The 26,642-nt window shown below is 35.7% G+C and overlaps 4 protein-coding genes and 1 pseudogene across 7 annotated transcripts; 3 read left to right on the top strand and 2 right to left on the bottom strand.

Annotated features, from left to right (window-relative positions):
- Window positions 1–84: 84 nt before the first annotated feature.
- LOC123217337 (probable pectin methyltransferase QUA3) lies at window positions 85–3,676 on the top strand. Its single transcript, XM_044638315.1, has 7 exons — window positions 85–712; window positions 853–1,056; window positions 1,140–1,350; window positions 1,434–1,695; window positions 1,878–2,252; window positions 2,745–2,840; window positions 3,252–3,676. Exons 1-7 carry the CDS (start codon window positions 287–289, stop codon window positions 3,472–3,474), a joined length of 1,797 nt encoding a protein of 598 aa, XP_044494250.1. The 5' UTR covers window positions 85–286; the 3' UTR covers window positions 3,475–3,676.
- A 3,821-nt stretch (window positions 3,677–7,497) lies between these two features.
- Window positions 7,498–13,140, top strand: LOC123217270 (homeobox-leucine zipper protein ANTHOCYANINLESS 2-like). Of its 4 annotated transcripts, none has more exons than XM_044638183.1 (9): window positions 7,498–8,343; window positions 8,442–8,656; window positions 8,762–8,879; window positions 8,987–9,676; window positions 9,873–9,974; window positions 10,069–10,281; window positions 11,412–11,586; window positions 11,687–12,054; window positions 12,431–13,140. In XM_044638183.1, the coding sequence occupies exons 1-9, from the start codon at window positions 8,173–8,175 to the stop codon at window positions 12,803–12,805; spliced, it is 2,427 nt and encodes an 808-aa protein (XP_044494118.1). In that variant the 5' UTR covers window positions 7,498–8,172; the 3' UTR covers window positions 12,806–13,140. The 4 variants fall into 4 exon arrangements, with proteins under 4 accessions (XP_044494118.1, XP_044494116.1, XP_044494117.1 ...); XM_044638181.1 differs by having other exon boundaries at window positions 8,439–8,656; XM_044638182.1 differs by having other exon boundaries at window positions 7,499–8,343; window positions 11,684–12,054.
- A 757-nt stretch (window positions 13,141–13,897) lies between these two features.
- On the top strand, window positions 13,898–21,106 carry LOC123216437 (annotated as a pseudogene).
- Window positions 21,107–21,830: 724 nt separating this feature from the next.
- Window positions 21,831–22,630, bottom strand: LOC123217192 (BON1-associated protein 2-like). The gene has a single exon (XM_044638012.1). It carries the CDS (start codon window positions 22,477–22,479, stop codon window positions 21,886–21,888), a length of 594 nt encoding a protein of 197 aa, XP_044493947.1. The 5' UTR covers window positions 22,480–22,630; the 3' UTR covers window positions 21,831–21,885.
- A 1,933-nt stretch (window positions 22,631–24,563) lies between these two features.
- On the bottom strand, window positions 24,564–25,596 carry LOC123217191 (BON1-associated protein 2-like). Its single transcript, XM_044638010.1, has one exon. It carries the CDS (start codon window positions 25,414–25,416, stop codon window positions 24,706–24,708), a length of 711 nt encoding a protein of 236 aa, XP_044493945.1. The 5' UTR covers window positions 25,417–25,596; the 3' UTR covers window positions 24,564–24,705.
- Between the last annotated feature and the right edge of the window lie 1,046 nt (window positions 25,597–26,642).

The raw sequence follows: 26,642 nt of genomic DNA, 5'->3' as shown, positions 1-26,642 counted from the left end.
TGGCTGTAACCCACCAAGAAAATCTTTTTTTTTTTAAATAATATTTTTTTATTAGTTAACTTCTAAATCTAGTCATTTTTTTTCCGCGTTAAACCTTACAAAAGTTGCAATCACTCCCTCACCGTCATCCTCATCACTATCACCCCTGCAACACTATCATTCTTTGCGACTGTGTGTGTTGCAGCTTAACTTACTTTCCATTCAAACACAAACAAATCAACAAAACTTTGCTTCTGTATTTGTGGGCATTCAAATGTGCATTTAAAATCATTCAGATCACATCCAAATGGGTCACCTTAATTTACCTGCGTCTAAACGTAACGCTCGCGAATGGAAACTCCTGGACATAGTCACAGCTACTTTCTTTGGGTTAGTCCTCTTGTTCTTCCTTTTAGTCTTCACCCCTCTTGGTGATTCTCTTGCCGCGTCGGGCAGACAAGCCTTGCTTCTTTCCACTTCCGATCCACGTCAGCGGCACCGACTGGTGGCTTTAATTGAAGCGGGTCACCATCACAAACCTATCGATTCCTGCCCTGCTGACTCTGTAGACTACATGCCTTGCGAGGATCCGAGGCGCAACAGCCAACTCAGTAGAGAAATGAATTTCTATCGGGAAAGGCACTGCCCTTTACCTGATGAAACCCCGCTTTGTTTGATTCCTCCGCCTGATGGCTATAAAATTCCTGTTCGCTGGCCTGAGAGCTTGGGCAAGGTTCAGAGATTTATGCTTTTGATTTTAATTTATCTTTTATGATGATTCGATGGTTGCTGGATCAATAAAAGAGTTACATCTTAGTACTATGGCTAGTTACTAAGTAGGGTTCCTGAAAAGTTTCATTGTATAATGTGCAGATATGGCATGCCAACATGCCATACAATAAAATTGCAGACAGGAAAGGTCACCAAGGTTGGATGAAAGAGAGTGGCCCTTATTTCATTTTCCCTGGTGGCGGCACCATGTTCACCGATGGTGCTGACAAGTACATTGATAAACTAAAACAGCACATTCCTATAAATGGGGGAACTCTGAGGACTGCCCTTGATATGGGATGTGGGGTATGAAATTGTGTTCATTTTTTCTTTTTAGTGCTTCGTTTTTTTAATGATCTGAAGATCTTGAAAGTTTAATACATTTGCAGGTTGCTAGCTTTGGGGGATCTATGTTGGCGGAAGATATATTAACTCTCTCCTTTGCCCCTAGAGATTCGCACAAAGCACAGATACAGTTTGCATTAGAAAGAGGGATACCAGCATTTGTTGCCATGCTCGGCACTCGCAGACTTCCGTTTCCTGCCTTCTCATTTGATTTTGTGCATTGCTCTAGATGTTTGATTCCATTTACTGCCTATAGTGAGTTCTTTGATTTGTTAGTTTGTATTTCTTCTTTGTTTCCTGTATTGTGCTCCCTTTTATGTAGAATTCTTGCTTTGTAGATGCAACTTATTTCATTGAGGTTGATCGATTACTTAGGCCTGCTGGGTACCTAGTCATCTCTGGCCCCCCAGTACGGTGGCCTAAACAAGAGAAGGAGTGGACAGACCTCCAGGCAGTGGCAAGTGCCTTGTGTTATGAATTGATTGCTGTTGATGTAAACACTGCCATCTGGAAGAAACCCATCGGAGATTCATGTCTACCCAACCAGAATGAGTTTGGACTTGAATTGTGTGATGAATCAGATGACCCAAGTTATGCATGGTATTTGTTCTCAGAATACATTCTTAGTTTCTTTAGAATTTTATAAGATATATAGAAACTAAGACTTTAACAGAATTGTTCTCTCTCTTTCTTTCCATTCTGATTTTGAATTGTGCAAGTGATTTAGCTTCATGGTATATATGTCAAGCCAGGAGTCTAAACCTAAGCTTGATGATTTGCAGGTATTTCAAGTTAAAGAAATGTGTCAGTAGGATTTCTTCTGTGAAAGGAGAGTATTCGGTTGGTACAATCCCACAGTGGCCAGAGCGGCTAACAAGAACTCCTTCAAGGGCCTTGGTAATGAAAAATGGGTATGATATATTTGAGGCTGACACAAGGCGATGGAGAAGAAGAGTTTCTTACTATAAGAAATCTCTGAAAGTGAAGCTGGGAACTCCAGCCATACGCAATGTTATGGACATGAATGCATTTTTTGGAGGTTTTGCAGCAGCAATTGATTCTGATCCTGTCTGGGTGATGAATGTTGTTCCTGCTCACAAACCATCAACCCTCAGTGTAATTTATGACAGAGGCCTTATTGGGGTCTATCATGATTGGTGAGTTCTATTTAGTGAGTATTTGTAGTACAGAGATCTGTTTCTAGAGCCAATTTATGCCTCCCCTGGCACTTGCTATGCCTGTTGTTTGCTTAGGTTTTCCAGAGTTTTGCACTTTTGGTCAAGGCTTCTATCATGCTAATATACTTGTCACAAAATATTTTCTCCAATTTGTAATTCACTTGAATTCTTTTACCTTGCAGCGGACAACTCTTAGTTATTGAATATCTAATGACTTGTAAATTTAGGATAATTTGCAGCTGATATTACCCATATGAAATTGTTTTTTACGAGTTAAATATTTCATGGTTTTCAACTGAACATATAATTTATTATTTTGCTCAAATTCCATTTCTAGTTGCATGCTTTCTTGTTCACTGCCCCTTTCTTTATCCATGGTATGGTTTAAATTCTGTTAGTCTTTAATTGGTTAGACAATAGTTTATTGGAAATTTTTACTTATCATACACTATTTCTGATTAATGTTGATAGGTGTGAGCCTTTTTCAACATATCCCCGAACTTATGATCTAATTCATGTGGCTGGTATTGAATCACTTATAAGGAGTCCAGGGTCAAGGAAGAACAGGTATATTTGATCTGTAATCTTGGTCTTTAACACTATGTTTCTTTGTTTTCTTAACACATGTTATATATGTTTTGAGTTTGCATGCTGCAGTCAATTGCCTGTAAATGAGTCAAGTGCAACCATACTCATGCATTCTTTTTTTATCTCATGAATGTTGGTTAATATTGATAAAAAATATTGCTCATATATTGTTCTCTGTGTTTGCTAAATTTGACTCCAGTTCTACAATTAATCTCATTTGCACCTTATTTTGTATGGTTGCTGACCTGCACCCATATAAAAGCAGGCATTTTTTCTCTTTTATCCTACCGTGATGTTTACTTTTCATTTTGTTCTGGCCTTGGATACATGCTTAGTCTGCTTATGATATTATGTGCTAATCAACATCATCATTTATAAATCTACTTGCAGGTGTAGCATAGTAGATCTAATGGTTGAGATGGATAGAATGTTGCGGCCAGAGGGAACAGTGATTATTCGAGATTCTCCTGAAGTCATTGACAAAGTAAGCCGTGTAGCTCATGCCGTACAGTGGACAACTGCCATACATGAGAAAGAACCAGAATCAAATGGGCGAGAGAAAATTCTCGTTGCAACCAAAAACTTTTGGAAGCCACCTTCAACATCCCACTGACAGAAGTTTTAGTGTATCTAATAATAGGTATTATTCGTTCTTTGTCATTTTTATTCTTAATTGAAGCAAATATGTGATCTCCATTACATCAAACGATGTAGTTTGCTTCACAATTGTTTTGGTTTATTAAGAAACAATAGGGTTAAATGTGTTGGTTGGTGAAAGTATAAAAATGGAAAGACTCTGCAGTTTGATGTTAGTATACTACATATCTATCAATTGCAAAGATGGTGGTATAGGATAGAGGATGGATTGAGGGGTTGTGTGTGTTGGGTGGGTTGCCGGAGAAAGGGGGTTGGTGGGGGCCGACAAGAGAACCAAGAAAGAAATGAGGGGTAAAAGAAAGAGAAATAAGAGTCTTGATGATTGGAAATCTAAAGATTTTTTTTTTTTTTTTGGGGTTAAGTTGAATTGATATGGAAATTTTATAAACAACCAGCCAATTGAAGTTTTGTTGGTTTTGATAAACCAAAAGATAGATAGTCATGAATCTAATTTAGTCAACAATTAGATTATATTTATTGTGGCTGTGGAGGCAAGGGTCAGTATCTGTGAATAGGAGGAGGAAATGTGATATGTGCTGACCCTGTGAACGTTGCCTCATGCTTAGCAGGCAACAAAACTCAACCTCCACGCTCGTGTTCAAACAGTTGAAAGAGGTGGCTTGGCCCCCCCTCTGTTTTCACGTGTTAATCATTTAATGAAATATGGACAATTTTTATATTCTAATCGCTGTAATTCTGTGTTTTACTTTTACCTCATTTGACAAATAAAAAAAATCACTGCTTGAGGATGGGGAGGAGCCTCACGTCACGGGATCCAAGGTACCAAAGTTGGGCTTCACATCATGCTCCCCCAACTAGCATTGTTTATCTTTCTGGAAGCCTTCAGGGTTTTGGTGATATTTTACGTTAGTTTAAATGAGTTTAAGTGTGAATTTGAATTTGAATTAATTATTAAAAATTCAAACTAAGTTTGAGTCGTCTTTATCAAGTTTAATTTGGTTTAAATTTACTTATAATCGAATAAACAAAAGTCACTGCAGCCCATCTTAGGGTTTGATTATTGAATTTTGTTTTTAATCAGTGCAATTCAATGCAGTCACTCTTCGCGGGCATCCCGAAATTGTAAGTTGGGACCCAATTAAAGAAAAAGGCACCACCCAAGTGCCATATTGGTGAGTAACCGTTCTCTTCTTTTCGGCCATGAAAGCTGTTTGAAGATTACATAAGGGCGTTTTTTCAATAGTCTTAAATTTCTCTGTTGAAAAGAAAAAGGTGAGCGTTAGCGTAAACAGGGAGGCGATGTGCTGGAAAACGAGAATGCCATTAATGCAACGGCAATAGCTAATAGCGTAGCTGCAATGAACCTTCTTACATTTGGTCTTTTCCACTTGACTCTTAACACAGGGAATACTTACATGAATTGGGTGGCCTTTTCAGGGTAAATGAAATTTCGAATCTAATAATTCGTAGTATAACTATGATATTAAATAAATTAAATTTTTAATTTTTATATATTGTTAATAGATTTATTATTCAAATTGTTATTTTAGGTTGAATAAATTCAATTGCTCCAACTTTCGATGTTAAGGGAGAGATGGGAATAGTGGGGTACCCCTGGGATTACAACTCTATTGAGAGTGAAAGGGCATGTGCGTGTGGGTCTCTTGATTGTTACATCGCTTTTACCCACTTCCCTCTCTTTCTCTTTTAGCCAACGAGAGGTTTCATGTAAACTTAATTTTTTACTGATTAATTATCAAAAATTTAAATATTTATCTATTTATTAAATTTTATTATTATCGTTATATATAAACTCATATTTAATATAAATATTTAAAAAAAGTATAAATTCATCAGATTTTTCTTTAATTTAAAAACTAACAATTTTTTTTCACTTTCTCTTACCCAAAATTTGAAAAAAGACTATTTCTCTCCTAAGGGTTGTATTTTCTCTTTTGTTACTTCTTTGGAGACCGAAGCTGACCAACCTCCACCCTCCTATCTCCTGAATGAGGATGAATCGTTAGCCAACAGGAGGTTAACCGACGATTCGTCGACGAGGATTTGTGGGATGGACAAACTAGTCAGATGAAAGCTTAAACTTTTCATCCGAGCCAATGAATCGTCAACTGACCTCCTATTAGCTAACGATTTGTCCTCATATGGGAGATGGGATGGTGGGGGTTAGTCGGCTTCGATCATCGGAGAAGGGCAAAGGAGAAAATACAAACCCTAGGCGGGAAATAGTTATTTTTCAAACTTTGGGTGAGAGAAAGATGAGAAAAAATTGTTAGTTTTTAAACTTAGGGGGGGAATGTGATGAATTTATAACTTTTTCAAATATTTTTACTAAATGATATTTTACCTAAAACAATGGCAACAAAATTTAACAAACGGGTAGATATTTGAATTTTTAATAGTTAATGATAAAAAATTAAGTTTACACCAAACCCTGGGTGGGTGGGAAACAGTCATTTGGCCTTTCCTGTATCTAGTAGTTTGGTGCTGATTGTAAGATGATTGCAGTAAAGAGAAACTTAATGAGTAAGCCATGGCTTGGCCCTTATGGCTCCGTTTTGTTGTCGGCAAACATAGCATGTGCTGTTCTTAAATCAACAGCTACTTCTTCTACGACAATTGTTACAAGATACATATTACAACTCTGCTTCTTCTCATCCACCATCTCCATCTCCTTCTTCCATACATTTATACTACAACATTCAAGTTTCCATCTAACTCCGTCGGCCAAGTTTTCATATTAAATCCTTTCCGAAATTATTTTTTATTATTGTGTACTCCTCCTAAAAGAGCCAAAATTAACGGCAGAGTTTATATGGTGATAACGTTTATCCATTGAAAATATTATTTATCTCATTAATTATATTATTCATTTTATCGATAACTTTTTAATAATATTATACATTAACTTAAGATTAAATTAATTTAAATATTATAAATTTGAAATAAACTCAAATAATTTAATAATAAAGGCCATTTGAGAGAGTTAAAAGCAATGGTAGTATTTAGCATGAACCATTAAGACAATCTTTCACAACATAATCATTATTATTCTATATTTATGTGAATTTCTTGCATATACGACAAATAAATCAAGGGTAATTAAGTTGAAAATTAATTTCGCTATGATGAAACAGAACAATTATTAGGCATTGAGTGAAATTATTCAGTAATTGTAAAAGAAAATAAATCAAGAAGAATGTTGGTAATTAAACTACCATAATTAATTATATTAATACCAAAATTAAAAGATTACATATGTTAAATTAATACATATAAATAATGATTAATTTAGAGAAACATATATTATTTATTATATTAAATTGATAATAAAAAATTATGGTAATTATGTGCAAATTTAACCAATTTTGAATAAAATTTTAATTTAAAATATAATCAAAATATTCATATATAACACTATTTTTCTTTGAAATGATGGACCATAATAGACTCTTAATTACTATTATTAGTGCTCTAATTTAAAAACTTTGCAGATTGTAGCAAGGTTAAGGCGTGGATTTGAATGGGAAATCAATTAATTTGTTTTGTTTAAAGGGAAAAAAAAACACACTTCACTCTATAATTAAGTTGCCACTGGTCCTGCTTTACTGGTTAGTTTCACAATTTTATGGAAAGGGGCATTGACCTGCTTAACACTATTGACTATCTAGCCAAAAACCTGGTTTGTTCTTTCGTAGAATCTAGTCCTGATGTTATTACAGATCCCAATGTTTGGTATTTGGAGAGAAAGAGAAAATCTTTATAATTTTAAGACAGGGGAAGAAGAAAAAGGAGAAGGGTAATGGATCTGATTCTGAAGCTTCACTGTTTTTTTGAGATTTTTACAGTGCTCTAGAGAAGAGTTAATCACAGGCTTTTCTACTTCTGTCAATCATGGACTTTTTTGCATTGGAGAGAGAAGAAAAGACTGAGAGAGTCAACTGACCCTTTTGGTGGTATGTATTTGTAAGGCTTCGGAGAGTCCACATATTGCGTTTTATCTTTACCTTTTCATGGCCTAGTCTCTTTGTTTTTTCCCACACACTCTCTCTCTCTCTCTCTGCAAGTCTTTCGTTTTATTTTATAATTTTCTTTGTGAAAGTTCAGATGACATAGTCAAGCATGCAGAGAACGAGATAGCGTTTTGCCCAAACTAGGGTTTCCCATTATATTCAACATAACCCAGTTGATTTTAAGGCCTATTTGTTGTATTCGGCAGGCATTCCTAGGTAGAAGAGGAAACTTTTAAGAGGGAGAGAAAAGGAAAAGGGCTTTAGTTAAGAAAAGAGAGAAGGAGAGAGAGAGAGAGGGATAGAGAACGAAGAGCTAAGCAGTTACAAATTACAGTCTTTTGCTTGCCTTCTTTCTCTTTCTTTCTCTCCATAAACAACACTTGTTCTTTGTGGAGAGGGAGTTGGAGACATGAGGTTCTAATCCTTTTGTCTCCTCTACCTCTTTGTTTCTTTTTTATTTGTTTTCTTTTTCATGTCTGTTCAAACCCACCTTATATATTTATAATATTACACATATTTTAATGAATGTTTCTGTTCGCAATTTTTGGGTAAAGACTGGCAAATCAGTGAATGAGAGTGTTTGTAAATTTGTAGAGAAGAAGAGGCAACTCTGAGAAAGGGGTAAAATATATAAAGAGAAAAGAAAAAAAGGAGTTATTTTGATGAGTCTTGGAGGCTTTCTTGAGAATACTTCTGGTGGTGGCGGTGCAAGAATCGTCGCTGATATATCATATGGTAACAACATGCCCACCAGTGCACTCGTTCAGCCCCGCCTTCTAACTCCTCCTATCACCAAATCCATGTTCAATTCTCCAGGCCTCTCTCTCGCTCTTGTATATTCCCTCTCTCTTTCACTTTTTTGTTGTTTGTGCTTTCTTTCTATTTGAAACTGATTTGAGTTTTTTTTTTTCTTCTGTTGATTTTTCAGCAGCAACCAAATATAGATAATCAAGGTGATATGGGAAGAATGGGTGAACAGTTTGAGACAGTTGTTGGTCGAAGGAGCAGAGAAGGTGAACATGAAAGTAGATCTGGAAGTGATAACATGGATGGTGGTTCTGGTGACGACCAAGACGCTGCCGACAATCCTCCAAGAAAGAAGAGATATCACCGACACACTCCTCAACAAATCCAAGAACTTGAAGCGTACGATTTATTTCATAATCTTTTTAGTAGTGGTATGGTGAAGTAATATTTCCATGGATTTTCTTTTTATGTGATTATCTTTTCTGTCTTCTGGTTTTTGTTTAGGCTGTTCAAGGAGTGTCCTCATCCCGATGAGAAACAAAGACTGGAGCTTAGTAGAAGGCTTTGTTTGGAGACAAGGCAAGTCAAGTTCTGGTTTCAAAATCGCCGTACCCAGATGAAGGTAAAAACAAGAACCAACAATTCTTCTTCTTCTTCTTCTTCTTTCTTGATTTCATGTAAGGTTTGATGAAGCCAGTGACCTTAAAATTTGGTGATTATCTGCATCAGACCCAATTGGAACGTCATGAGAACTCGTTGCTAAGGCAAGATAACGACAAGCTTCGAGCTGAAAACTTGTCCATTAGAGATGCAATGAGAAATCCAATATGCACCAACTGTGGTGGTCCGGCGATAATCGGAGACATATCTATAGAAGAACAGCACTTGAGGATCGAGAATGCCCGTTTAAAGGACGAGTTAGATCGAGTTTGTGCACTTGCTGGCAAGTTTCTGGGGCGTCCCATATCTTCTTTGTCTACTTCACTTGCTCCTGGCATGTCAAACTCCAGTTTAGAACTTGGAGTTGGGAGCAATGGTTTTGGCGGATTAAGCACTGTTACCACAACATTGCCACTGGGGCCTGATTTTGGAGGTGGGATTTCAAGTGCTTTACCAGTGCTCCCTCCAAACAGATCCACTTCTGCTTTAACAGGTTTTGATAGATCAATTGAGAGATCAGTGTTTTTGGAGCTTGCTTTGGCTGCCATGGATGAACTGGTTAAGATGGCACAAACTGATGAGCCTCTTTGGATGAGAAGCCTAGAAAGAGGAAGAGAGGTATTAAATCAGGAGGAATACTTGAGAACTTTCACCCCTTGCATTGGCTTGAAACCTAATGGTTTTGTCAGTGAATCATCCAGAGAAACTGGCATGGTAATCATCAATAGTTCGGCAGTAGTGGAGACATTGATGGAACCGGTAAGAAATCTTTTCTTGAATGCAAAAAGGCATTGCCTTTCATCTCTCTCACTAAAGATTCGCTTCAAAACATTTGTCAGAGAACACCTTTTCCTATATTGTTACTTTGTTTACTAAGCACTGTTATGCCTAGTTTTTTCTTTTCTCCTTCTACACCCTAACTGGGTTTCAATTTTGTTGGCTTCTTTTTTCATAGAATCAATGGGCGGAGATGTTTCCTTGTATGATTGCCAGAACCTCTACCATTGATGTGATTTCTAGTGGTATGGGAGGAACCAGGAATGGGGCACTTCAGTTGGTAGGTTTAAAGCTAAATAATATCTATTGCAGTCTCATCCATGTATTAATTACAAGATATTCAGTCAATTGTTGATTGAACATTTTGGTTTCAGATGCATGCTGAGCTTCAAGTACTATCTCCATTGGTTCCTGTTCGGGAGGTGAATTTCCTGCGTTTTTGCAAGCAGCATGCAGAAGGTGTTTGGGCTGTAGTTGATGTATCAATTGACTCCATCCGAGAAACCTCTGGTGCACCCACATATGCTAACTGCAGGAGGCTTCCTTCTGGCTGTGTGGTACAGGATATGCCCAATGGCTACTCCAAGGTAATTAATTGCAAATTTACTGCTTTTATTTTGTTTTCTATGCACTTAATGTTCTTCAATTTTCTTCTTCTGCTTTTGTATTAAATGAAGTTTGTTGAACTAACTACAACATCTGAACATGGTTGAGAGCATTTAATTTTAGGGGGAAAACACCAAGTGAAAAAATCCTGTTTGCATTCCCAATCTACTTAAAGAGCTCATCCATCAAAGAATTTTGTTTGTCTAGTGATTACTCACTGTAACCCCAGACTGTCAGTGCCTAGCTTGCTTCCAGATATATATTTATTTTATTATGTAAGGATATATATCAAGATTATGAACTTTCTTAAAGTGTTATTTTATCTTTCAATTTCAAGTTTCAAGAACTGGGTTTGCTTATCATACTAAAATATTAGGCCGTAAAGTAGCAAATTGAGGTTACAAAATTATTTATGAATAGAAGCCTCTATTGCTTTGATTTTTGTGCCTTGAACACATTAATTTCTTATAAATGCCTTGAAATGATCAACTTTGGTATAATAAACTATACATTTGATGTTTCTATGCCAATCTTTGATGCCATCTCGGTTTTCCCTATATATATATATATATATATATATATATATATATATATATATATATATATATTTATTTATTTAAGCCATGTAACCGTGTGATCTGGTTCCAGCCTCATGATGTGTTTCTTTTTTCACTAAATAGGCGACCTTCAAGTCAAATTCCAAGACTGGCTATTTTGTTTTCTCACGAGTATCCAAGCTTGTTGAGTAGACATTAGTTACATATCTCGATGCAACCCGCCATGTCCATGCTGTTCTTCGTTTCTTCAAATCTTGAATATCTTTATCTTTACCAATATTTTATGCATTATAAACAAAAGGACTATGTGACAGCATTTCCCTCCTTCAGCCCATTCTTGACCTACTTCCAAGATTTGCTTCTTAGATAATTATTCATAAATCATTTGTCAATGTGACCTATTAAATTAATATTGAAACGTCAGATATAGTATCATATGTTTGACTGGAATAAAGTATAATGTAGTTCAGCTTATAATCATGCAATGAATCATGCATAATAATAAGTAAATATTTGTTTATTATTATTTTTATAAAATAAAATGTATATTGCAGGTGACATGGGTTGAGCATGCAGAATATGATGAGAGCCAAGTTCACCAGCTTTACAAACCCTTAATAAGTTCGGGCATGGGGTTCGGTGCCCAGCGGTGGGTTGCTACCCTTCAGAGACAATACGAATGCCTTGCTATTCTCATGTCCTCCACCATCCCCGCCAGGGATCACACAGGTTTATAATAGCGATCAATTCTGATAAAAAAAAAACTAATTTATTTTTTCTTAAATTGGGCTTAATATTGATTATGGAGCATGTTAATATAATGTAGCAGCGATAACAGCAAGTGGTCGACGAAGCATGCTGAAGCTAGCCCAGAGAATGACTCATAATTTTTGTGCCGGAGTTTGTGCTTCAACCGTTCACAAATGGAACAAGCTTAATTCTGGTAATGTTTACGAAGATGTTAGAGTTATGACTAGAAAGAGCGTCGACGATCCTGGTGAGCCACCGGGCATTGTATTAAGCGCTGCAACTTCCGTTTGGTTGCCGGTCTCTCCTCAAAGACTGTTCGATTTTCTACGCAATGAACGGCTTAGAAGTGAGTGGGACATACTCTCCAATGGCGGACCCATGCAGGAAATGGCCCATATAGCCAAGGGACAAGACCACGGCAACTGCGTTTCCCTCCTCCGTGCTAGCGTAAATAATCTCTCTCTCTTTAAGTTTATATTTTTTTTTCCTGTCAAAAATCAAATCTTGGACAAAAAGTGGTTTTTAGAAAACCCAGTAGGTTGTCCTGTAGAGAGATAAGAAGATGAATTTGAAAGGACGGTTTTGAATTTGGAAGTATCCATAAAGACATCTTCATGGCAGACACAGATACAGATACAGATCTTTTATTTTTTTGTAAGCTTTTAAAAGTCAATATATACGGCACTTGCTAGCTTTCCTCGTAGCTTTTCTATAACATGGGTTTGAGTTTGACTCAGAACTCTGTAAAAAGGGTTAAAATGGCAAATCATGTAAATTTCTGCTGAAACCAGGGTTATAATAGAATGTGTGCTTCTTTGTTCAGGCTATGAACGCAAACCAGAGCAGTATGTTGATTCTGCAGGAGACATGCATTGACGCGGCTGGGTCGCTTGTGGTGTACGCGCCCGTTGACATTCCCGCCATGCACGTCGTGATGAACGGCGGTGATTCAGCTTACGTGGCTCTCCTTCCTTCTGGGTTTGCTATTGTTCCAGATGGTCCAGGTTCAGGAGGACCCACAATCGGAAACTGCGGTGGATCACCGAGAGTGAGTGGGTCCCTATTAACAGTGGCTTTCCAGATCTTGGTGAATAGTCTCCCTTCGGCCAAGCTCACTGTAGAGTCGGTGGAGACAGTAAACAATCTAATCTCATGTACTGTTCAGAAGATCAAGGCCGCACTTCAATGCGAAAGCTGATATCAATCTGTATTACATCACATCACATCACGTGATGATGAAATCACCTAGTTTAGGTTTACGTTTCTTAACATGACATGAGTGAAAAGACAGAGCTTGGTTGGTTTGTGTGTGCGTGTGTGATCGAGGGGGTGCTGAGTCAAGAACGAACCTCGCGTGTGAAGACTCCTTGCATGGTGGTAAGGACAGGATTCGACTCGGAATTTCTCTGTTCTTAACACAAGGCAAGGGTGGTGGTTCGGGTATTGACTCAGGTTCGCCCCCGAGAAAAAAAAAAGGTTGTTCGACTTTAAATACTGTATTAGGTTAATGGTTATTTTCATATTTTTATTGAACTTTGTTCTTGTGATGAAATGACATATCAGAATTGTGCATTAAATGAGAAAGCAGATGGCGTTGCTTTCATTTAATGCCGAGAGTTTGGCTTTGTCTATCAACCAATTATTGTGTCACACGTCGTCGGAATGGTATATGACAAACTGCCAAGGGCTCTGACAGTAACCGAGTTTTCGATATGATGAACATTTTGGTTTCATCTGGATTGCTGGCTAACTTTTATCTTGTGGGAGTTGACAAAGTCAATAGAGAACCGTTTCGGGGCAGCAAATATTTAGAAAATTTAACAGTATTATTATTAATAAGTTTTATAATATTATTAAATTAATAAATAAATTAATTTGAAATTGAGTTATTAAGATAGAAATCTAGCTTGAGGTAGAATTACATCCCTAACTATGTTTACAAAACATGATGTATTTTGCCAAAGCTTTTTCAAAACAAATCTATAACAGGAATATTCCACGATGGGTGATTTATTTAATATAAAATAAATTTTATTAATTTATTTATACAACTGATTTGTTTATAAACGTAATCTTATTCTTCTTTGATTGACAATTTGGGTATATATAGGAGATTAAGATAAGCCTATCTGGCATACTATTTTGAGGAAACTCCTCAAAATAAATAATGTAAATGCATGGTGATATGCTAAATCTTTTGATTCCAGATATGGATTATTTATTACAAAGTAATGAAAATTGAATGAGAAAGTGATACCCAGATTATATATAAAGCAAAAAATTTCAGGATATGAACAAGCAAGGTGTTGTTGGAGTCTCCCATGCTCGTGAGGATGACAGTAACAGATATCTGGATGCCAGCAGGTGTGGACGAAGGCCATTGAAGTTAAAGAAAGTGAAATGCTATCCGAAAGAGGGAATGGCAGCTGGGTTTATATATATATTTTGTAAATATATATATATCATAAAAATGATAGTGTTTTAATTTGGGGCCTCCTAATTATTCTTCTTCTTACTTAGTCATATATCAGTCCAATATAATTACAGCATAAAAAGTCCCTGTGTGCTTCATCCCCACCTATCAAGTTCACATGCATTTGGGCTCCACTCTCACTAGTAACACCCTAACTTTCAAACCCTGTCAATAATATCAACCTCCATATTCCTCTTCCATTCTTCTTCACTAAATTATTTGCGGGACCATATATGTCTCATTCATGGACCTTTCCCCCCTTGTAATTTTGTTTCAAATTTACATTTACATGGTCCGAGTTGGATTACTAATTTTTAGCTATCATTTTCGTCAGTGATTAGAGAAAGAGAAAAACTCCCGTTTGCAATTAAACTTCTCAACATCTACCCGACTATCATCCTATTTTATCTTGTGTTTATCGGAGAAATCTATCATCTTTCATTAAATAGGAATAAAGAAGCATAATAATAGATGGAGACTCAAAACTTTATTTTCATCGAGTAAATCTCTTATCACGATAATGACAAAGAATTATAGTAATTTGAAACTGTAGAAGAGAAGAGACTTGCCCTTTTTGTAATTAATAATGAACTTTATGTAGAAAACCTCCACTAACTAACCAATATTAATGATCTAAAAAGCTTAAGCACGATGCTATTCTATTGATATTGTAGCTCGCAGCTCATCAAAACGTACAATAATTTAATATTTGGAAAGTTGGTCAATCAGTCATCACTTTCACTTTAAAATTTAATGAAAAGTCAATCTCTAGCTAATTTTGTACTCCACTCTTATACCGCAAGTTTTGACCTAGACTCTTCCACAAAACTACCAACGTGCCTCAACAATATGAATATATGACTGGCTGCAAACGTGCCTCACGGGTCACGACTAGGCCAGCGTCGACTTGGACTTTGCTGGATCATTATTGAATTTGAGTACAAATTGTTTGAATTGATTTTGAATTTTTTGTGGTTTGGCTTTGTAATCTCACCAACTTTTAATATCGATGGATAATTCTCTCACAAACACATATATATTACGGGTTTAATTATAATTTTTTAGTTGAACCCAAATCAATCATTTTTACCTTAAACTCAAATTTGAGATTAAAAGTCATGAGCTTGAACTTTGCATAGGGTTGATTAAAACCCTAAATTCATTGTATCATTCTAATTCGAAACCATATATATATATAGAAAACTATGGAAACTAATTATGTCGAGAAGATTTTATAAGAAGCAAAGACTTGCCGTTGAAAAGACCTTCATATTTTTGTTTTTAATGGAGAAAGCCTTTTACAAGGTTAGCATGAATAGTTGACAAGAAAGTAAGTGCATAAAAATAAGGGAGAGACGGAGTTAATGTTGTTGAAATGCTTTGTGAAACATTTAATGCCTTGATTGTTGCGAGGGATGGATGATGAAGAAATGTGTATAAAAAGATGGCTGGCTTTGAGCTTTGCTTTGCATAATTGAAAAAGAGAGAAGTAGGTGGGCAAGGCAATAAGCTCTTAAATACTGGAAGATTGAAACTCTACGGTGCAATTAATGAGTATGAGTCTGAAGCAGGACCATCGCCAGCTGCCATTGCCGAGCAATCAATCCACAAGTCTTTTCTTTTCTCGTGCTATCTGCAAGAACTCCATTACAGCGATGAAATAACAACTTCCTTTGGTGCAACAAATTATTAATTAAACATCCAACGAACTCAGAATCAGGTTTAATAATTTGCATGGAAACAGTTGCAGAAAAGATGAATGAATGAATATCTTCTGATGTTACTCAGAGATATATCAATGCATGCACGCGTTTTCGCCCCGGGCTATCGTACCATTGTTGAAGATATTTAGATAACTTGTAATTACCATTTTCGGCCTCAGCTCAGTTGTTTGATTACTGTGGCTGTCTCAATCGCTTAAGATGTGGAAGAGTTTATTAATGTCTAAAGGCTGTGGACATTCACATTGATTTAATAATAATCGGATCAAATTTAGCTATAAGAAATTATTTTGAAGATTAATCATTCAACCTAATGCTTTCATATCTCTTTTATATATTTTGACCAACTCATTGAGAGAGGTGAAAAGGGGTGGAATCAGTTGTTAAGCTCAAAAAATTGTTAGCTTAAACTTAACTTGAATACTGAACAACCATCTCAAGATCCAGCTCGACTCACTGGATTGGTAATAAGGTTGTTGGGGAAGTTGTCAGATAAAAAGAAAGGGGTTGCTAGAAATGATGAAGAACAATAATCCTTGACAACTTTTTGACCACTTAATTGAGTCAAGCTAGTTAAATTCAATATGCAGCTAAAAATACCCCTGTTTGAACTCAAATCAATTGATCCGTGATGTGACTTGAGCTGGCTTGGACTGCATCCAACCCTAACAGGTTGCAAATTTGTTTAGTAACACAGCTAGAGATTTTGTGCTGCTTCTGGGCCTTATAATCAGGAAACAGGAAGTTAGCCCAATGTAGGTCATGTAGTTATAATAGAACAGTTGTAATCCAGGTTTCTATATTGAGAGGAGTCAGGGGAGTCGACTCTAGCATTAGGCAGCTTATGAAATCATGTCCACTCTGTCTGGCTTGAAGGGTGTATTATTGAGAAGTATAATGATGTATGCAATTATAAGTGGGCTGAGTTCTCATACTTCTATTTTGGGCTATATTGGAGCCGGGTCAAATCCAATATACCTCATTTTATGCTTTCATAATAATCGCATTTTTTCCTCAAAACAACTCCAAATTCATCTTAACCGATTCTATTCAAAGTTACACCTTACCATTGTTGTAACCCATAAAATTTTTGCACTAGGCTGTCTGTCTGTCTTCCGATGTGAAGGTGTGCAGTAGGCTGTTGATTTCAACCCAACTGCAGCGGGGCTCCTCAGTTATTCCCCTTCATAAACAATCAAATTTTTGCAGCATCGTCCAATTTACCTGCTGCAGAATGCTTATTAGATAACAGAACATATGGCATGGCCTCATGGGTCCAATTTACTTGCATGTCAGCACTACCGTCAGCCCAAATTCTAGAGATAAGTAAGCACCATGGTCGGCCCACCACAGTCAGCCCAATGCTGGTTGGCGTGATATTTTTCTGCGCAGTGTAGATTTTTTTTTTTAGGATTTTGAGATATGTCTTGTGTAGAAAAATATTTCCGTATCATGAAAATCACCGAAATATTAGAGGAATTCTTCTTCGTAATATCCATCGTGTACAAATCCCTAGATCTAGGATTTCTATGCACTATGAAAGTATATTGATTCTTCGCAACGCCAGCTTTCCTGTCTCTGAAACACTCAACCCCTAACCGTTTTGAGAGAGATCATCCTGTCATCCAGGCCCCACCACAGTTCACTGTTTCTTTCCAATTAATAGGTTACTCTTTGAAAAGGCCAAAAGAATATTTCCCACCCAAAGTATGTTGAAATATCAAGTTTCCATTATTTATCTTTAGTAATATTAAACACCCACTCATGAGTAGTTAAAATTAACGGAACTCTAACCCCTTGAAATTTTATCTCCTTTTACCCCCCTAAACTTTAAAAACTAAAAGTTCCCTCCAGCCTAAGTTTTGAAAAATAACAGTTTCATCATGGAGTTTCGTTTTAAAATCTCCGGCAACATCTTTGACTCCATTGCAGACGGCCTCTCCCTCCGAAAGTATATTCTCTTTTCGGCAATCTCTTTTCTCTCATTTGGAGGCCTGATCGACATCAGAGAACTCTTGGGAGTCCTAGATGAAGACGAAGTTGTCGTCTTCTCAGACGAAGACTACAGCTTCGTTTCTCAAGGCGTCTCCGACGCTGATCGAACTTTCAAATGGGAGGAAAGAGATCGTCGAAAGGAGATGATGCTTCGGGAGAGAGAGGTCGTCGGCAATGGAGCCGAAGATTTCAAAACAAACCCTAGAGTGAAACTACCATTTTTGAAAACTTAGGCTGGGGGAAAATTTTAGTTTTTAAAGTTTAGGGGGACAAAATTAGATTATATTTTAGTTTAGTTTTAATATTATAGAGAAAATGACGATTTTACCCTTATAACCGTTTATTTTAACTGCTCATAGGTGGGTGTTTGGTATTATCAAAGATAAAGGGTGGAAACTGATATTTCAGCATATCTTGGGTGGGAAATAGTCCTTTGGCCTTTTGAAAATTATAGATAGTGGTTGTGTTTGGAGCATCGATACCAACCGAATTTAGTTTGAATTATCCTTTATTTAAATATGACTTAAAAATAAAATAAAATGATTATAATTCGATTTGACTTTATCGAATCAAAGTTAAAAATAGTTTGAATTCGGTTAAGTTTTTAAATTCAAAATTTAAAGTTTGACTCTAATATATAGATCAAATCATACTCGAATTTATAGTTTAAATTTATTATTTATTCATAAAAAATATTATTTTAATAATTTTTTATATAATTTGAATTGCAATATGAGTTAAGCTCAAAGTAAATCAAATTATGGATCAGTGAATGAGCCGAACTTTCTTTAGTGTGAAATCAATTAGATTTAAAAAACATACTGGCCTTCTTGAATCAGTTCGTGGCTGACCTAATTTGGTTTGTATATATTAAAATTATTTAATATGAGAATATTATTTTATTTTTAAAACATTCCATTATTTATCTACCGTTAATCTACGGGTCTTTTTATTCACTATCTGCTCGGCCCAGCTCATAACTTCAGACATTTTTCCATTTCTAACCCACCGAATTCCTGATCATCTCATTCGGTGCTGCTGCCTCCTTCATCGTCCACCGGCCGCTCTGCGCGGCATCGCTACGCCTCTTCAGGCGCGCTAGCGGGCGTCGCATGATGCTGCGAGTGCCTTCTGTGCGCGTCAGCGAAATGGCAGCGGAACAGCTGGAAGAGTGTCAAAGCAACTTGGCCTACTCGAAGCCCATCGTAGTGCTTGATGTTTTGTGGACTTTAGCATTTGTGTTAATTGCTTTTGCTGTGTTGGGTTTGAGTAAGAACGAGAATCCTCAAGTGCCTTAAGGTTGTGGATTGGTGGGTATGTTTTGCAATGTATGTTTCACGTTTTATGTCTGTTTTTAGAATGTAAAAGAAGGCGTGAGGGGGAAGATTTGGTTTTTAGTGATTCGGTTTCTGGGTCCAATAGTGAGAGTACTGATTCTGAAGATTATGAACAGGATCACCTTCACACTGAAGATGGAACCAGGTATAACTCACAAGTTTTTTTTTTTTTTTTTCCTTTGTTAATATTTTATTTAATTTTTAAATTTAGTTTATGTATTTTAATATTCAAGGCTTAGTTAATTTGTCTTTTTATCTGTACGCATGCAGCGTTTTAAAGAAATGGGAGTCTGCAAATACTCTTTTCGTTTTTATGGTGGCTTATTGCGTTTTACTGGATAACTCATAGCGGAGGAACTTCGACACAGGATTCGTCGCAGCTTTATTGGTTAGCTTTTATAGAATATTCTTTCAGTGTCTTGAATTTTCAGCTCTTTTTATTTAATTGTTGGTTGTTTAGCAGGCTTTGTGTAATATTCCTTGGGTTTGAATTGGTGTTTGTTGTGCTCTGTGTTGCCGTGGCATGTCTAATTGGTATTGCTGTTTGTTTCTTTCTTCCTTGTATACTTGGAATGCTATGTGCCTTGGCACAGCGGGTAATTACCTTGAAGATTTTTAAGATTTATGTTTTTTAAGTTAGAGTTATATTATTGTTTTTCATGTTCAAAGTTTCCTGTTATAGAGTGGCTGAATTTGTGTTTCATGAGATTCATGCCTGTGCATATTTAACCTTTTTTTTTTTTTTTTGGGTCTTTTTGATAATTATATTGTGTGATAAGAAGAGTTGCTTGTTCATGGAATACTAATTGCATGTTTACATCGTTGTATGTGTTTGATTTGAAGTAGCGAGTAACTTAACTAATTCAAGAACTTGGCATTTTTGTGGTTGGGAAGCATATGTTTGCATGAGTTATTTTTTATTATACCTTGTTGCGATATTGCAATTGCCTTGGAGCAGTGGACATTCTGTGTGCTTAATTAAGGCCATTTGATAAGTTCAATCATGGGTATGACACATGATTAAAATTGCTATGATGGCTTATTTTTTGGATTCTCATTTGTTTGTTTATTGGGAAGCACATTATTGTTCTATCGAGTTCTAGTGACCTCATCTGTTCCCCATTCTTGTTTGTTTCTACTTGATTTTCTCTGCATTCCATGTTTAAACAGGAAGGAGCATCAGAAGAGCTTGATCAATTGCCAAAGTATAAATTCCAGAGATTAGGCGATTTTCAGAAAGTTAATGGTGAAATTAAAAGATCTTTTGGTGGAATAATGATAGAGTGTGACACCGATCACCCACAGAGCATGCTCTTTCCCATGAGGATGCTGTAAGTATCTTGGAGCAGTTATACGTTGTTTGATTGATTTTTTTCGAAGATTTTAGATTTTGTGGAAAATAATTAGCATATTGCTTTAGCAAGCGTGCCTATGGCTCTATGCAGCAGCTTGGCTACTCAAAACCAATAATTGCACACAACTTTTATTTTCTTTCAGGTAATGAATGATATTCATGCCATTTAGTGGATATTTTTACCATATTTTTTCCTCAAACATTCGATGTAAATGATAGGAATGCTGCATATGCCTTTCTGCCTATGAAGATGAAACTGAACTGCATGAACTTCCCTGTGGCCACCATTTCCATTGTGCTTGTGTAGACAAGTGGCTATACATCAATCCAACCTGGCCTCTTTGCAAGTTCATCATTTTGAATACTGTCAACCAAAGAGGCAACCAAGAAGTGTAGCAAGACAGGCTTCAAATTTGACTGGTGTATAGAGCTTCTTTGATGACTGTCTATTATTTTCCATTTGGCGTTGCTTGTCCTACTGTAAATGTCATATTTATGTTTATTTTGTATCTTTGTATGCGAGGTTATGAGAAAATGGTGTAATTTTGTATTCATTGTAAATATTGTTATTTTCCTCTTGTTTTTCTGTGCATAATGTATTGCATCTTTACAGCCTCTATGTGCCTTGTTGTCTTGATTTTTCATCCCTGAGCTAGTGAAGGGCGAAAAGGGAAGAGCCAAGATGCGCTTATTCTCATCAAGAGATTGGATTGGATGTGGCCATCATAACAAGAGCCCAGAATTTTCATTGCTTAATTTCAGAGCCCTGATTTTGTCCAGTGGAAATGCTATATGGGTATGTCAGATCCAAGCTGGTTTGATTTAAGCAAATTAATTTTGAGTTGAGTTCCAATTTAATTTGAAATCGATTTGTTTATTTATTTAATAATATTATTTATTTTTTTGATAATATTATTTCTCTTGTTAATAAGTTTTTAGTGATATTGTATTTGAATTTTAATAAATTAAAATTAGAATTATAAATTATAAATGTGAGTACTGTTATACTCGATTCATATGGAATCCATCCTTATCCATGGATACTGTTTCTGTCCTCGTTAAAATTCTGCCAATCTCTTAGCATTTGGTCTGACCAAAACCTCCGTGCCGACTTTCTCGAGTGATCATTTAGTTTGTTTTATTTATTTTCATTTTTCAAACAATTCTTTGTAAACTTAATTTTTAGTCCAAACCTAACCAGAGTACAATAACGTAATATTTATTTTTTTATTTTTCAACTTTTATGAAAAGGCTAGGTTACACCAAATTCAGAGAAAACTGCAATGGGATTATATGTTCATTCTCTCAGTCAGCATGCCGCAGGAAAAAGAAAAAACAGAAAATAAAACAATTTAAAATCTTTACTAGTCTTTGAAAAATTTTCCCATCCAAGAAAAATCACCAAGATTTAGAAATGATTGGTGGCCAAACAGGAACCCCAGTTACAGCTCCCTCAAATTTCCTTTCACCGATCGGGATTCCAATCTTCTGCGTCGGAGAACTCTTGAATCCCGCCACCTTCAACTCCGCATCCGATGAACACGCTGCAGAATCAGACACATTGCGTTTTCCCAGTGAAGAACAGACTTGTTTTGGCATTTTAACTCTGACGGAAACATTAATTATCCCATTCTTCTTTCCCGCTGTATCTTTCAGGATATAACTCAGGAATCGCAAATAATTCTCCGGAGTATAGTCTCCGATAATATCAGAAACTGGTAAATTTGCGGCCCCTATTAGCCTATCGCCTGAAGAAGTCCTGCGTTGTACTTCCAGGGTCAAAGAAGTGGCACCAAGAGGCAGATTGATCTCAAGAATTTCGTCCCATGTAGGATAACTTCCTCCAACAGGATCGGCCTTTGTCCCCTGATAGTTCACAGGATCGACCTTGACGATCGCAAAAGCGTTCTTTTTCACAGATCTGCCACCGATTCGTAGGTCCTCCGCTGACAACACTCTGATTTCTAACGTCCGCGAGGAAGAGATGTTCATGTTGAGTTTGAGTATCACAAATATGCGTGATGGAGCTTAAATATATTGCTCCCCTCAGTGTCTTTTTATTGAAGGTTTTCTGGTAAAAAGGAATTCGGAAAGAACTCTGCAAGAAGCATCCTGGATACTTCCAGGATCAAACTTCCACCAAAACGTAAAAAAGAGGGATTCCAGGCTTTAACACGCCTTACCAAACTTAATTGGCCAAAAGACTATTTCCCCAATGTTTGTTGAAATGCCAAATCCTCACCATTTTTGAAAAGTCATATTGCTACCCTCATCAACTTTCATTAATGAACAAAAAATTATAATTTTATTTGGGAAATAGGCATTTGCCCATTTCAATTCAAAAGTGAACTTATTCATCTTTGCACACATTTACAGCTCACAGTACCATCGCTATCTCACCGAATATCCCACTTGCCATTTGACTTAAAGGGTGTCATCACTTTTGTCCATATCAAATATGTTCTCTTACTTACTGGTTTATAAATAATTATTATGGTTTTTTTTTTTTTGGTACCGGGTCACTCGGACAATGCAACGTGTTTTCTTTGGGCGTTATTTCCTTTTTTGGTGGCTCCAGGAGAGCAAGATTCGGAGCCTCTTATATTATGGCTTAATGTTAGGGATTATTTTTTACCGGCCTCAGTCAACTGCAGAAGTGGGATGATGAGCCGAACAAGTATAGAAATTAATTATATTATTCATTTGATTTTAAGGCCAATTAATTTAGGGCGAAAGGACTATATAGCACCTAAAATATCCTCGTTTCATATGTTTTTATCTTTTAATTTTAAAAATTTTATTTATATATCTAAAAATAATTAAAGTTAACAGAATCTTAACTCGTTAAAATTTTATTTTTTCTCTTTTAAAACTCTAAAAATTAATTATTTTATTAATGTGTTAAATTTTAAAAAATGATATTTCCTCTCTTAAGATTTAGTTTTCAAATTTTGACTCTATCTCTAATGTCATTACTGATAGTTTCTTTTTTTTGACGTTTTCTCTTCCTTCAATGATCTCTCTTCTCTCACCTAGATGACAAATCTTTGTTTGACGAAGATAAATTATTTTTGTTCTTTGATGATGATGATGTTGTATAACGTTAAAAGAAAGATGCATCAGGGAGAAAAAAACATTGTTTAAAAATTATTAGAAAAGTCTCTTTATCGTTAAAAAAATAAATCTAAAAAATTAAAAGCAATAGGAGAAAAATATTATTTTTGAAAACTTAGATTGAAAAAAAAAATTAATTTTTAGGGTTTAAAATTAAATATAAAAATAAAGGTTTTATTTTTAAAATTAACTGACCTAATTATACGTGGATAAATAAATAAATCTTTTAAAATTAAAGAAGGACACCTTGAAGGAAAATAATATACTGTTGGGTGGGAATAAATCCTTCTGCCTAATTATTATTGATATATATTTTTTTTTTTTGATACCAAGTCACCCAGACAGTACAGCGTGTTTTCTTTTGGCGTTATTGCCTTGTTTTTGGCTGGCTCCAGGAGAGTAAGAATCGAAGCCACTTATTTTATGGCTTAATGTTAGGGATTGCTTTTGACCAGCCTCGGTCAAATGCTCCACCGTTCCGGTATTAATTTGGAGCTCCTGTTTGCTACTGCCACTGGTTTCTTGCGAAACTAGATTCTATCCGCAGTGGGGTGATGAGGCTAACAATTATAGATGTCAAATTCTTTTAAAATCTAAATATTTATTCATAAATTAATTTTAATTAAAAATAAATTATTATTTAATAAAATATTATAAAATTTAATAATTTTTCTTATCTAAAATTTAGAAAATAAACATTTCTTCTTTAAAATTTATACATATTTAAAATTTTAAAATCTAGTAAATATATATTTGCTTTTGTATTAAAATTTGAGTGAAGAATAATCCCTTGGCCGACAGCTGGAGTGGGATGACGAGGCCAACAACTAACAAGTATAGAAATTAATTATATTATTATTAATTTGATTTTGCGGCCAATTAATTTATAAAAATAAAGAAGGATAAATAAATATCACAAGCCATAATATAATTAAAAAAAATGATGTCAAATCAAGATAATTCTCACCATCGTAAACGTAAAGATGAGAAGTCAGTGACATCATTGACAATGTCACTTCTCTTCGTTCAATTTCGAAATCAATCACTGAATTACGTGCTTTGCTAATACATTATTCTCCAAAAATGAAAGTAAATCTTTCTGTTTTAAATAATATTTATGCATGTTTTGTGCCCCAAAACAGGCACCCCCGTTACGACTCCACCAACTGGAACTCCAAAACGTGTTTGAGATGAAAACGATGCATATCGCTGCTCATTTGGCCCTGTGCCCGTCGTTGAATACGGTGCATGTCCCTGCATATTCGGCCTTGTAAGCTGCCATGAACAAGACCCATATCCCTTCTTCACCTTTATGTCTGAAGCTTGCGGGGAGAACGATGTGTATCCTGTCACCTTCAATTTGCCTGTATTGGGCGAGCTCTTAACGTATCCTGGCGTATTTACTCTCACTGAGACATTGATTATCCCGTTTTTTTCCCACTTGGAATCCCTTAATCTGTAGCTCAAAAAGTGCAAGTAATTCTCTGGTACATACCCTCCTATAAAATCGGATACTGGTATCTTTGCAACGCCAATACTTCTGGTCCCTGAAGAACTCTTGCTTTGTACTTCTAAATATATATAGCCTGCATGCACAGGCAAGTCGAAAACAAGCTTCTCGTTCCATGAAGGGTACCCTCCTCCTAGCGTGTCGGTTCTTGTTGTATGGCTGTTGAAAGGATCAGTTTGGACGATGACGAATGTGTTCTTCTTCACTAATTTCTTATCCAAACGTAGATTTTCCGCAGACAAGACTGTGATTTCTACCTTGCGAGAAGACGAAGCCTCCATATTTGAATCAGGAGTGTAATACATGCAACGAAAGCAGAAAACTATATTGATGAAATGAAGTAAGCAGAGAGCTTACGCTTTATATTGGTTAATAAGACGGAAGGTCACCAGAAAGGCCAATGAAACGGATCCGTTGTTTCTATAGTTAAAAAATAATTCTGGTTTCTGACCAGAGGAGAAGTATTATATAATTGCCTGCCGTTTTCAGGGAGACACATCGTGAGCAAGAGGGCAAGGCCCACCCTGGCGAGTTTCTCATTAGACCTTGGAAATATTTTAACATTTGAGAATTCAGAGGGAAATTCAAACGTGGCGTGTAGATTTGTTCGGGGAAAATTCAACCAACCATCTCAGCAAGTCGAATTCCATTTCTGCTGTCCAACCCCTACTATTCTGCAAGTTGTAAAGTTTTTTCAATCCAAAAAGCAGCACCTTTTTTACCTTTGTCTTGTTTATAAATATTTTTTTCTGTGGAATACATGCATTGTTTGGTGAGATGCGTGATTTCAAATTTTTATGGCAAAAACACAAACAAATATAGATTATTCGGAAAATTAGTGGAATAATATATTTTATAAAATTTAGTAGGTATAAATAATTAAATAATATTATATATATATATTATATAATAATATTTTATTAGATAATTTTAAAATGATAAAAAAATTAAATTATGATATCATCTATTTATAAATTATCATCTCAATTGATATTAATATATCTATATAATTTTTTGTTATATTTGGTAGTTATAGAATCGCCCTTTTGGTCCAGGAGGACAATCAAATTTGTCTAAGAATTTGGGGCGAACAGAAACACAATCACTACTTGAATCTTCTAAACGTTTTACCTAACCTCGTGATTTGAAAGAAAAGCTGTTGCATATGTATAAGTAAGGCCAAAATCACATATTCCCACCTAAATTTTTGTGTTTTCCCAAAGTTACACCAATAAAATTTAAAAAACTCAAAATCTCATCTATAAATTATTTATCATTAAAATTTTTATTATGATTAAAGATAAAATCGTTATTTTATCAATAATACTAAAAAATATATAATTTTATCTCATTTTCTCTCTTAGATTTTAAAAACTCGTAATTAACCCTTCAACCTCAATTTTTAAAAGTAAATTCCCTCTCTAAATCTGTTGCAAATTGTAGCAACGATAACAATGGTCACCATTGTCTCCTCCTTTACCTTAGCAAAGGAAAGAGACGCCAACGACATCGACAACAAGCTCTATCTCTT

The sequence above is a fragment of the Mangifera indica genome, chromosome 5 (assembly GCF_011075055.1).
Source record: "Mangifera indica cultivar Alphonso chromosome 5, CATAS_Mindica_2.1, whole genome shotgun sequence".
Taxonomy (NCBI): Eukaryota; Viridiplantae; Streptophyta; class Magnoliopsida; order Sapindales; family Anacardiaceae; genus Mangifera; species Mangifera indica.
Note: the sequence above shows the minus strand (reverse complement) of the source record. Positions and strands in the feature narration are given on the sequence as shown.

Bases quoted from the DNA above. Each gene is read 5' to 3' on its own strand.
- LOC123217270 (XM_044638180.1), top strand. From the start codon at position 8,173: ATGAGTCTTGGAGGCTTTCTTGAGAATACTTCTGGTGGTGGCGGTGCA. The intron at 9,975-10,068 runs GTAGGTTTAAAG...TTTTGGTTTCAG, and splicing joins GGAATGGGGCACTTCAGTTG to ATGCATGCTGAGCTTCAAGT. The intron at 11,587-11,683 runs GTTTATAATAGC...AATATAATGTAG, and splicing joins CCCCGCCAGGGATCACACAG to CAGCGATAACAGCAAGTGGT.
- LOC123217337 (XM_044638315.1), top strand. From the start codon at position 287: ATGGGTCACCTTAATTTACCTGCGTCTAAACGTAACGCTCGCGAATGG. The intron at 1,057-1,139 runs GTATGAAATTGT...ATACATTTGCAG, and splicing joins CCCTTGATATGGGATGTGGG to GTTGCTAGCTTTGGGGGATC. The intron at 1,696-1,877 runs GTATTTGTTCTC...GATGATTTGCAG, and splicing joins GATGACCCAAGTTATGCATG to GTATTTCAAGTTAAAGAAAT.
- LOC123217192 (XM_044638012.1), bottom strand. From the start codon at position 22,479: ATGAACATCTCTTCCTCGCGGACGTTAGAAATCAGAGTGTTGTCAGCG.
- LOC123217191 (XM_044638010.1), bottom strand. From the start codon at position 25,416: ATGTATTACACTCCTGATTCAAATATGGAGGCTTCGTCTTCTCGCAAG.